This window comes from Epargyreus clarus, unplaced genomic scaffold, assembly GCF_041222505.1.
Source record: "Epargyreus clarus isolate Ecla_fem2 unplaced genomic scaffold, WU_Ecla_fem_2.2 ptg000017l, whole genome shotgun sequence".
Classification (NCBI taxonomy): Eukaryota; Metazoa; Arthropoda; class Insecta; order Lepidoptera; family Hesperiidae; genus Epargyreus; species Epargyreus clarus.
Window position 1 is genome coordinate 7986656 of NW_027332225.1, and position 13631 is coordinate 8000286.

A 13631-nucleotide genomic window follows, 5' to 3' on the forward strand; every position below is an offset into this window, starting at 1 on the left:
TGGCGCTTCATTTGAGACGGGGAAATATTTTAACCTCGTCTTTTGGGGATAAATATGTGACTGTGTTATATAGTTACTCACTTAATCTAAATCAACTAAGAAACCTCTATTGGTTCCCTAAAATTATCATGAATTATGAAATCGAGCTCCCGAGTTAGCTACTCGTAGCACCTCTAGTGGCCAAAATGAGCATTTTGCCGCGTCAGTTCTTAGGAATTACTAGATTGTGCTTTGGCAAAACGTGTCCTCGTCCACCTCGGATTATACGAGTACTTGGACTCGACTGTGGCCACCATCTTTTGGAGATCGCTACAGTATCAAAGACATCGTGGGTCATGTACTATTGTCATAAGGTGTGGTTTACACAGGAAATTTTTGAACCGAAAAGAAAGATTGGAGCGTAAAGTATATATTAAAAAAATATATAGTTTGTTAAATGTAACATCTTCTATTCAGACTAACGTATTACATAAATGAGAGTCCAATATGTTAATTAAATAAATATTTCTCGTGTAAACCAGCAGTAAGAGTGACTATTTTCTAATTAGTGCTTATCATTGTGCTGTTACCATCGGTGCCAAAGTGGTTGTTCACTGTTACATCATTTTTACATTGAATTTGGCAATTTTTACCTGTTCCCTAGAATGTCCTAGATTTTACTGTAGTTCGTTTTTTAGATTACCGGTTGTAGTCTTTTTTGTAGATTCGATCTGACCTGACTATTCGTTTATCAGTAATTACAACTTCATTTTAATAGCATTTATTTATATAACCATCATGATCGAAGGATGGATAAATAGCTGAAATAGGTAACAAGAAATCTTTCACTATAAAAATGATCATTGAAACGCCATCTAATATGTAATAACTGAAGATTTCTACTTATTTTTGGCAGAACTTTTCCAGTTCATAATAAATTGTATTTAATTAAAATGTTATAAGAATGAATGAATGGACTGAACGGAATAAATTTAGTGTCAGGTCGTTTGGTATCGGGTTAAATATTAATTGTTATAAAAGTAACAGTACAAAATATGTTACTTGTTACAATAATAACAATGTTTATAACATTACAACTTAAAATCTATCGAGAAAATATTCACACGTACATTATGTTGAAACGCTGCTGTAGTATCAATAAATCGATCGTTTGTCTTGTTTAAAGAACAGTCAAATATAGTTGTTATGTCACGTGTCGGCTTAAGATTCAATTATAAATTGTATGTCGTTAAAACTTACGGCAGGATTACGTGGAAACAACTATATCACTTATATTGCCAAAGACAAAGTACTAGAATAGTTGGAATATCAAATTTGATAGAATTATAGTGATGTTTGTACAATAGATTGTAGTTAGGATTGGTTGTTTTATCTGGCCAATATGTACTAGGTATTATGTTGACACAGTTCATGTGAATATATCAAGAAGTATTATTATATCTGGTAATTATAAAGTTGCTTTGCGACTATTAAAGGTATATACGTACTTTGATGTAAAAACATATACACACCCATCAAATGGTGCACTTTATCAGAATATTTAGCAGGATATGTTTATGTACAGATTTTGCAGTTAAGCTGTATTAACTAAGCTGTCTAGTGCGTAATGGCCTAAAAGAAAACGCAAAGCATTACTTATCCGTTTCAATAAACAAATAGTTTATTTTAACGATTCTTCGAAAATAGACAACCAGATTGTTATAATGTTTAATGCAATATATACCTACATTATTTTATTACACTCTCACTTTTTTATTTTGTTTATTTTTTTTAATGTTTAGTGATGTTCCTTATTTGATTAATCTTAATATCTGGCTGTCTATTTTATAACCTGTGAGCAAATTTGATTTCTCACGTATTTTGCTTGTAAACGTTACTATTGTGCAATGTAATATAATTTCCTTCGGGTGATTGTTTAAGTTATCTAGGAATTGTTAAGCATTTCTTTGTTACGGTCATTTATGTATATATGATTGGAATGATTTGATTGTTATTTAATGTAAATAATAGATAGTGGACATTATTGAATATCAACATTTGTTTTATTTATATATTTTATACCTATATTTATTACATTATATTATAAATTCTATAAATATGATAATTAAGTACCGCTTAAAAAACACCGTGCGTGTAATTAGATTTACGCGTAAGAAGTTCTACTTCTTAGAGGTATTAAAAAAACAAATGATAACAATAAATACATATCGACAGTTACCTTCAGATCTAGAAACGTACTTGAAAAATTGGTAATGCAAAAATAGCAACCTTGAGCACAATAAAATTATAACGTTATTTTCGGTCTACTTCATTGGGAAAAGTTATACCAATTCAACAGCGACATATTTTTATACCACTTTATATAAAGCAACACGATAACTGAAAAAATTAAAAGTCCTCAAGTTTTTCAATAGATGGCAGCATTCGTTCCATATTCGCGTAATATTTTGCGTTTCACTCGCTCTTTCTTCCACACGTTTACTGAACTTTTTATTGAATATCATTGAAAAATATGTTGTTGTTAATATTTTGCGAAATTTGCAACCAAGTTCATGTTGTTGACTAAAATGTGTCAGTTTTTATAAAAAGAAACACTCATTTTTCCAAACGCCCACAGGAAGTATAACTTTAAAAATATTTTATATCACGGCGTGCGTAAATTGACGTTTTACTCGTGTGATTGCAGTCCTCGCCTGCGGCTCGGCCTGCAAACTCACACTTGTCAGAAAAAAAATTTTCGTCCTCGTATTGTAATGTACTATTGTGGAATAACAACGTTGCATCTTTATTGAAAACAGTAAAACAGTAACACAAAATAAGTTTGTTATAATAATAAATTTAATAAAAATATACGCGTTACACATACGAATTAACATGGAGTATCTACAATACACATTATTCATATATCAAAAAATTACGTGTATACAACATAAAACTAATATAAAATCATAGTAAAATAAGAATAATCTTATTTTACTTTGATAAAAGCGGACTTAATATAATTGAGAATACACATTTCATATGCAATTCTACCCTTGTATTTAAATTACAAGGACCACTAATGTTATTGACTCTTAAAAACATTCAATAAATGCATTAAATTATGAAAAGGATATTTGATAAAATTAATACGTTCAAAAATTTGGGTCGCAGTAGTGTGGAAGAGGCTACTTGGGACTCAGAAATTCTGATAAAAATACATTAGTGTAAATGAGACCACCTCTACCATCACTACCAGTACTAACTACCAGTGTGACGTCACTGCAACGTCACTACTAATGACTGGAGTGACAAGGAAGTATATCCGTTTGTGGTGGAACAAAAACATTGTTTATACTTTTCCTTAAATCCACCCATTGATGAAACGCGAGTGAGAGAGAAGTCGGAACTGTGGTTGGAGATTGAAATACACGTCATTTAACCACGCCTATCACCTGTTGATCCTATACTCGTATTTATTATTGCACACTCTTGCTACTTTCTGCTTGCACCTTTTACTGGGGTAGTTGGAGCGAAAGAGTAACATAGTGTATACCATATACAGCACACATCCTTGAGGAATATTAATCGAATTAAACCTCTTCATTGCACCCGTCTACTCAACTACTTCTAACTAACTTGGATCTCTGCTTATGATGATGCTGATGAATGGAAACTTATAATAAATAATTAACGCATTATATTTTTTTAAGTGTCATCTTATTTCTGTTTGTTTGGTACTCTATTCCAGCATTTCCCAGCCTTTTTCAGTCAACGGACCCTTAGGAAATCAAGCACAGTCTTCACGGACCCCCTTAATAAAATAAACAGGAAAAAAACGGATTAGTTATTTATTTTAGTTTTTACAGATACAAAAAAAAAAACAAATACAGAAGGTCATTATAACTGCTGGTTGGTGTTGCTTTTTTGCAACTAAATCAGGGATATTCGGGTTGATGTTGCTAATACGCGACCGATGTTGTCCCTACGCGACAAAATCCTTAACAAGGAAATCCGTAGGAGAACGAAAGTTACCGACATAGCTCTCAAAATAAGCAAGCTGAAGTAGCAAACGTTGGTCACATAGTTCGTAGGACAGATAACCGATGGGGTAGGAAGGTCCTCGAATGGAGACCACGTCTCGGCAAAAGGAGTACAGGAAGCCCCTCGACCAGGTGGTCTGATGACCTGAAGCGGACGGCGGGTAACCGCTGTATCCAGACTGCTCAAAACCGGTCGGAGTGATGTAGATTAGGTGAAGCCTATGTCCAGCAGTGGACTATTAAAGGCTGATGGCTGATGGATGGATGGTTGCTACTAAGCTGTAATCTCAAATCAGATTCTTCTTGTGATCTGTTTCTGTATTTGTTTTTTTGTATAAACAAGAGTAGAGAATGCCTTTTCACAGGTATGTGGTTGAAAAAAGCAGTAAAGCGCTTTTGCATTTAATGAGTGATTTATGTATGGTCCAGAGATGACACCGCGGACCCCCATACATATACTCGCGGACCTCCAGGAGTCCGCGGACCACAGGTTGGGAAACGCGGCTCTATTCCATAAAGTACACGTAAAATTGTATTTTTGGTTTGTTCCGGTACATCAACCTCACTCTTTGAATGCAGACGAAAACAAAATTCCTCCTACATCGTTTTAATTCTAATGCCTTAGTATATTTGAAGAAGATTAAGGTGTTATAGTGATTGACTATTTAAGGTGTAGAGATTAGTGCTACGAATACCTAACATTCATGACATCCTGGTACGATGAACAATTTTATGACGGATACGATATTTTCTGATTCAGAAAAACACCGGCCTACCCTCGAACTGCATTAAGTGAAAAAGAGGATTTTTCTTAATTTTTTAAGGTTCTAACGAGGTTTTTGGTATAGCTCAAGCAGTCTTAATGAGGTTTATTTTTAGGTTGAAACAAATATGTTAACTAAATATCCAAAACAAATAACATTTGCTTTACTATTAATGATGAAACTTAAGCAGATAATATATTTTTTCTTAAAATACATCAATGTGTAGTCCGACAAACTTTTCTGTGCGTGTGGCAGAGGCGCCACTGGCAATCATGATGTTGCCAAGAAGTAAAAACTACCAGAAGTGGAAAATGTTAACCATTATATCTATCATCAATGTCAATATTCAAAATGTAATGTAGGTATCTCAAATAATAATTTATAAATTACTTACTTTATTGACAAATAACAAGGTCTCATATTTAAGATTATAATTGTATTAAATCAACATATTATAAATTGTTTATTCTTCGAGAAATAGAAAAATCTGACATGAAGCTGACAAATATAGTTAGTGTCCAAAATCTAAACAATGAAATGTCACTGTCAAAATTAACAAGACACCAAAACTTTAAAACACTCAACTAAAAACGAAAACTTAAACAACTATACACAATTTAACAAATGGGATATGAAAACGAGAAAACATTCGAGTTTGATCACAATCACGAAAATGAATAACAGCAGCTACGAAACTTAAAAATGACGGCACAAGAAATGTTTTGGATTCTGATTGTGTAACCATTATTACATTTTAATATTCTACCATAAACCTTGTTTTTTATTATTGATTATTATACGAAATTGAGACATTATAAATATTAGAAAATGTGAATTATCTTAATTTATTTAGATTATTATTTTATTATTGTTGTATTAATTAAATATCGTCAAAAATAAGAAACTACCATTTGAAACATATTTTCTTGATATGTCCACACCTTTGTATACATTTTGGACACCTAATTATGAATCAGACTATAGGTACTGTTTTCGAAAACCGCTAAAGGCACAGAAAAGTTTTTTGGACTATAATTATTGTAACGGCGTTTTAATGTGAAGAGGTGCGGTGAAAAGGTGGGTGAGACGAGGAGAGGAGAGATGGTCGATATTCGGTGGACCTGTCGTTATTGTTTGAATATTAGAATAAAAAAAAAATGGTTAAAATATTTATTAGTAAATTATAGTTTTAAAACCAAACAACCACGTTTTCAAAAAGTAACATATAATTCTTATTATAAGAATAAAAAAGTTAACGAGAATTAATGTTACTCAAAGCGTGGGGAGTATACAGATTAACCTTATTCGGGACGACTAAATACTAAAATCAAACTTAAACATCGCTTTTCCCTCTATTGTCCATAAATAAAGTTCATGCATACGTTCATAAAATTAACTACAGTTAATTAAGCGCGTCCAACATAGTAATAGATCTCAACAAGGTCTTTTTCATCACAACCTTAAATGCATTGAAATATTGTATACCACTCTTAAAAATTATATTCCAACGTAATATACAATGAAGTAACATTAAAGAACTTGTTAATAATTTTACACGAACATTTTGGATCCTAATATTTAGGTTTTCTATTTATATTTAGTAAAATATAATTAGCAATTTCTTGTAGGCAATCGAAGGTAGAAATAAACTTGACAAATATTCCAACATTATTTAGATACATATTACATTGTAGCAACATAATACTGAGTTAGTTACTAACCTAACCAGTATATAGTAAAGAAACTATTTTCATGTTTTTTTTTATATCATGGGAGCTACCTTCCTTTATACAGAGCATGCATCCTATTGATGTTAGTGGCCACAGCTATCGATAACCGACACCTAACTATAACTTCGTATAAATATGCATTTTTGGCTGTGAATTTGTTGGAATGCTATATTGTATCTCTGTTTAACTAGCCTACAAATCCAGTAAAAATAAATTTACAACAGTTATAAGTTAAAAAACGAACACAGTGATGAAAAGAAATAATTAAAAGACGATTTCTAGAATATGATAGACAAACTATTATTTGAGACAAACGTCATGTCCAATATCATTTATAATAATAACCGAGTAACTAGTACTAACCTACCTACTTACGAAAGTGGTAACTACCTGCACTATATTTTTTTAACTATCCCTTCACATAACAGGAAAAATATAACCAAAAATAATTAATTTTTTATAAAAAAATATTGTATAACAATCAAATTAAAATCAGGAATTAGTACAACAAAGAAGGGCCTGAACAAAAATATACTGAAATAATCCGAAACTTTTGCTATAATAATTCGATCAGGCGTTTATTTCTTCTTTGAAAGAGTTCGCTGTTTCTCGGCATGTTGAACGAGTTGCTTATCGGTGGCAAGTCCTTTTCTAGCCCTCACGGAGTCCATGTACGCCTTGGCTCGATTCACCCCGTCCCACTTCTCACCCCAATGCAGGTATTCTTCTTCGGTGCGTGGCGTCCAGAACGGATCAATGTCGATCACCTGGAAGAAGGCAAGGAAGAAAATTATTAATATATATTTTTAAGGTGGTAAAAGACTTCTTGTTTTCACGCTAAAGCCATAGAAGGCACTGCTATTTATCTCATATCAGAGTTAACTGAAAGCGCATAAGCGTGAAACACCGGAGGAATATTGATTGACTTTTTTTGCTGATCTATCTCTGTTAAGGGTAAGACATTTACATGGAGGATTTTCAAATTAGGGGCAATAGGCACCTGTGGCCGACCTCAGTTGTGATATCGATCCTGTCTACGGGTGATTACAGAAGGCTATAGGTAAAGGCGGACATGCTATTTACAAGCCCACTGCATTTTCATTAGCTACTTCTTTAGTATAAAAAAAATAGATTTTCAGTACACCATTCACAGTTGACTCACCTCCCAATGACTGAACATGAGTTGAGGCGCGGCCAGACCAGACGTGTGAGTGCGGAGTTCAATCGCGAACTTGAAGCTCTCAGCCACCGGCATCATGGCGCGCACGCGGAACGACGACGACCCGCTCTGCAGGTCGCTGCCCACGACACGGCCGCCGCGACGACCCAGCTCTGCGTACAGTTTGCCTGCAAAAATATATTATATTTTTGATGTGAAACATCTATAGCCGCACGTAAAAAAGATTTCTGGCGTGGCGACGCTTACCTTTAACTACATAGACAAATGTTCTATAAGGGACAGAGCTATTAGAACAATGTGATAAAAAAAGACAACTAGTCCTTGCGTTTCAAGTGTACGCAAACGTAAATATTGACCATGTAATATAGTGACCACTGATTACTTCAGTCAAAACGGGACATTGATTTTTTTATGTCAAATACTTTTTACTTGAAAAAATATAGTTAAAAATAATAAAAACACGCTTTTATGATAAAATTAACTAAAAAGTAGAAAATAATTTTCAATCTAGGAATCATTTAAGGAACAGTTAATAGTATAATTGTGCAAAAAATGTGGGGCGCTTTATGAAAACTAATAAATGGAGCACCCCATTTTTTTTTTTCACAATTATAATATTTACTGTTACATAATTGACAATGGCAACGGTTCATTTCGGAGACGGCACGAAGCATCGAAAAAAGGGACTGTCCCGTTAAAAACGGGACGTATGGTGGCTTTCCCATTGATCCGCATGCTTGTCACAGACAATGAAATAATGGAACAGAAGGTAAAAAATGTCCAAAACTGTCGATAATAGTTTTAGTATATCGTTTACGTAGAAATGTTATAGTACAGTTTAACTAAATAAATTATTATTATATAAATATATAATTTGAAAGAATGTATCTATACAGATGTATCGACTGGTTTAAAATATACGGTTTAAAAATTGTTTATATTTATTATCATAGATTAGTAAATATTACTCACTCCTAACAAGAAAATGTACCCAGTTTTGAGAATTGAAATAGTTGCGTAAAAAAGTTTTGCCACGTCTCCGTGCTAAAATATCCCTAAAGTATTTGAAATAATTATTTATTTATTATGTAAATTACGCAGTATTAGTTATTTATTTGTAAATTTTCTCTAAAAATGTTTTTATTTGTCAAGAATTCAAAAAAAGAACTTACTAATAACCCGTTTGTGGCTTCATTTAATTTCAAGGCGGCGAAGTATCTTTACTAATTTATGTTTATTATTTTCAGTTTTATTTTACACACGACCATAAATTGCAAAGTTGTGTACATTTTATAAATGTACTAGTAGCCAATTCTCAGACTTATGCATATAAATATTGATGAAAATCAGTAAAGCCGTTTCGCAGGAGTACAGTAACTAACATCGTGACATGCGAATTTTATATATAAGATTCTAATCTTACCGTGGTCTTTTTGAGGATTAATTTCTGGCTATACAAAGATTGTTTATTAAATTATGTTTAGGTTAATTTATTCAATTAAAGAAATTTTAAAATACCGTATACTATCCTATACAAATTTTATGGTAATATTTTTTATTATTTACCACAGGTATCGAAGAAAATTTAGAGATTAGGATACTGAATTTCCCATATATCGATTTTATTTTATTAAAATAAACTATAGAAAGTTATATTTTGACTAAAAACACACTAATATAAAAATTAAGCAGTGGGATCTTAAACTATAACATACGACATATGAACATCGTGAGCTTCAATAAAATGTCACTTCTGTTCTGTTGATCTATGACCATGCATTTTGCGTCTTTATCACTTTCATTGACAAAAACATACTTTGTCTCTTTCTGGTCTTCACTCACGTAATCATGGCGGATCGAACTCGAAAAATAAACAAAATTTAATAATTTCTCTTCATTTACGTGTGATAGGTGATTCCATGAAGCTTGTTTCTTTTTCGAGCATAATTTTTGCATTTACGCATTGCACAAGAAGGCATTTTGAGGCTTAAAATTCATAATAATGACGTTTAAGGTGAACACCTTAAACGTGACATTCGTGTGTATTACTACGCCGCGCGAGAGCGACTGGAGTCGTTTTAACTCGTTTTACACCACTTGACGTATTTTGTATGTTTCAAGTTTTGTCAGCTTGCGGCGTATCTTCAGGTTATAGATAAATGCTTGAAAACAAATTATTTTTCTGATAATAAAATGTCTGACCGTGATAATTTAGAGAGTGAAAGTGATCAGCCTCCTGCAAAGAAAGCAAAATCACACTATGACACACCATCAAGTCATCAGTAAGTTAATTAAATTTTTATAATTAAAGTATGCATTTATCTGTGCATTAAGCACGCGTATATTTGGTGTCTTTTGAGCGCCAGCAAATGTAAAATCTACTATCTTGGTAGATTAAAATTCACATAAATTTCATTGCATAGGTACAATGTTTTTAAATTATTAATTAATTTTAATTTCATTCTTATTGAAATTAATGCATTAAAACAATTGATCAGAGAATAAATTTATTAAGACTGACAGAATTGTATTTCAAAATCAGCTGATGGCGTGCAGCGCACGAAAGTTTTTTCTTATTTGTTATAAATATGAACCATAGATTATATGAACATTAAAAAATTAATTAATTTTTCTAATCATAGTGGCATTTATTGTGAAACATTCATTATTGATACTTATAATTTACGATTTTAGTAATATATTGAAATAACTAGCTATAATTCCTATCACAATATGTTGTTTTCTGCATATTACTTTTACAAAATAATGTCGATGTTTCACATCTGCCAGGCGTCCCGTGACGGCTCACATTTTTTTTATAATTATAACTCCATATTCATGATAGAATGCCACAAAAGCCATGCACAAATTATATTATACATCCATAATTAAATTATAAAATACATAACTTAATCGTCAATCTCGCTAAAAATAGAACGCGGAACCTTCTGCGTGACAGACTGTTACCCACAATTACGCTAAGAGGGTTTAATATTTAGTTAAATGGTCACATCAAAATATTTTTCTTATAATAAGCGTGTGAAAGTGATTTCAAAATAACAACAATATACTTTTTTAACTCTTTTATTAAAATTTTACTTCATATTTTTATGACACTTTCACGTTTAGTTAACTTTAATATCTTAATAGGATTTCTATTCAGGGCCTTACCTAAGGTACAATTCCATTAGTTATTTAATTACATAAAAAATAATTAACATAGATTTAAACCAAGACCAGTGTTATCGCGATTAGTAGTCGTGTTTGTACGACGGGGCCAACCACTTTTCGCGACTCGTGACTGTTTTTTAGATCAGGATAGAGAAAAAAGGTAAAAAACTCAGCTCTGTCCGCCCCAAAAAAGTTCGCTTCGTGATGTCTTGAACTTAGTGTTGCCAGATTTTATTTACATAAAATTGGGATTAAGGTACCTACTTGTTAGGTACATAACTAAGAATTAATATAGTACAAGTACTTAGTTAATTGTGAAGTTATTCCCACATACTACCTTCTTCATTAAAAAGTAAAATTAAAAATAAAGTCGAATTGATTATCATCGGGAATATCTGTTTTATTAGGTACCTTATGAATGTAGAGGGCCAAGAGGGCAACTATCTCTTGCTGCGTAATGCTAAAAAGGCTCAAAGCCTTTTGGTACTGTTATGGTTCAATGTGTGTAAACGTAATGAAGGTGTGATATGTTAAAAAATTAGGTATTTGGTTATTAGGGTTTGCTCAATTTGGATTAGGGTAGGTTCCAATTAATATAACGGAGGTCAATATATGCGCTCTATAAATCAAACAAACATTATGAAATTAGCATTAGGAAACTTAATGGTGCAAAAATTAATTTTACTAACATTATTTTCGTATAATCCGATATTCCGTATCGCTAAAACACATCTCGAAAAAACAGCACATTCCGCGAAAAACAGGCCACCTGGCAACACGGGAACTTGACAAAATATTTAGTGGCCAGCCGAGTAGAAAAATTCCTTGCCTCTAAACAGATTGGTCGTGGCCATTTCGAGATGAAAGGGGTCTTCCGGTCACGGTCGCGCATCCGGTCGGTACCGTCACTGCCGTCACGTCCGGCCAGAGATGCGGCGATCTCGGAAAGTCGAGACTAGGTTCGTGTTTGACAAACGAATTCCTTGATTAACTACTCTCTTTTTGTAGTCTGACTCTTATTGTAGGTACGCCCATATGAGGAGGGTAATTGAGTGATAATTTTAAGAACAATCATTATAATAACAACTTTGCTTATTCTGAAATTTAAATTAGTACGTATTCTGTAAATGAAGTGTAAGGATTAGATTTTATCTGAATTTTTCACACCGTTTTGTTACACAATATTCTGGATTTGATCTCCCACAGACCTGCCAATAAGTGATGTTTTACGTATTGTTGTATGTTAGTGTTTTTCATCTTTTTCAATTTATAAGACATCCTAGTCATTTACAAAATTGTACCTAGAAACAAACGAGGATGAAGTTTGAAAGTGGTAGAACCCTTTGTGGTTCGACTCCGGCGGCACCACCGCCACACCTATTTCTGCCTAATGGCAGCAGTGGTAGGCGCTGCTGTGTTCCGTTTTGAAGGGTGTGGTAAGAGACATATTTTTTCGAGGCGCTCCAGCTTAGTCCTCAGGCGACGCATCTGTCGCCGACCTCAGGTAGGAATATGTAAACCTATCTGGGGTTGATTGCGTATGTCCATGGGAGGCAGTAGCCACTTACCATCAGGTGGACTGCATGCTCGTCTGCTACTCCTATATTATAAAAAGAAAAAGTTTGCCTAAAGGGAAAGTGGAAGTGGTCACTGATGTCAAACATAAACAACTACAATCAATCCAATAAAGGTGAACTATAAAAAAACATTACAACAACGTATCAATTTACGTTTAATATTGTTTTAGTACTAGGTAACTGTATCGATAATATCTGTCAAAAATTAGCATTAGGTACCATCATTTTTAAATCCGTTTCTATAATATTAAAAATATTATTATCTATTGTCAACATAAATATCATTGTATACATTTTAAACTGCTACCTAAGTGTTGTAGATTTGTGTGAAACAGTGAGCAATCATTTCGATAATAGCCCATTCTTTCTTACAACCGGTTACGAGAGTCCAAATCATTTGTTTTTACGGCGACCTCAAATGTGCGTGCCTAAATTTCAAATAAAATTTTTAAACTACTCTTAAGATCCGTAATCTTTTGTATACAATCGGTTTATCAATAAACTTTCAATTAATGTTGTCGGTAACAAATTAATCTTAAACATAAAATTATAACGCTACAATCTTTCACTAACATTTTCCCTCGTTAGGGGTGAAATAAAACTAAAATATTTTCTTATATTTGTAACTATAAGAGTAGCAGACGAGCATGCAGTCCATGTGATGGTAAGTGGCAACTGCCGCTCATGGACTTCTGTAATAAACCTTAGATTAAATTCGATTCCTATTTGAGGTTACCAAATGTCCTGCTAATACTGAGGACTAAGTACGAACGCCTTGGATACATATGTCTTTCTTCCCATACCCTTCAAAGCGGAACACAGCAGCGCTTGACACTGGTGCTGCTGCTGCTGTTATTAGTCAAAGAAAGGTGTGGCGGGGAATCCTTCGGAGTCGAACCACAGAGGATTCTACCACCTACAAAATTAACTTAAAATAAAACGTAGGTACTGAAGTCACTTTCACACGACCGCTTAATTCCTGTTACCGAAACGTTGATTTTGAGTAAAACGACACCGTTTTGTATTTCACTGACGCTTCATTTGGGATATTGATAAGGCACCGTATGCATGTTCCGATATTGAATCAATCTTACGCATTTAATTATTAAAGTAATTATATTTCGGAAAATTAATAAAAAAGTATACAGTTAATAATGTACTTACACAATAAATTTGATTAATGGTAT

General features: G+C 33.0%; 1 protein-coding gene across 1 annotated transcript in view; it reads right to left on the reverse strand.

Moving 5' to 3' along the window:
• Positions 1–5324: 5324 nt before the first annotated feature.
• The window catches only part of LOC140749063 (elongation factor-like GTPase 1), a 182390-nt gene continuing 174083 nt past the window's right edge, over positions 5325–13631 (reverse strand). The window contains exons 10-11 of the mRNA XM_073082081.1: positions 7679–7863; positions 5325–7283 (exon numbers count right to left, since the gene is read on the reverse strand). Of these exons, the coding sequence (XP_072938182.1) occupies positions 7095–7283; positions 7679–7863 (374 nt within the window). The 3' untranslated portion in view covers positions 5325–7094. The remainder of the gene's footprint in view (positions 7284–7678; positions 7864–13631) is intronic.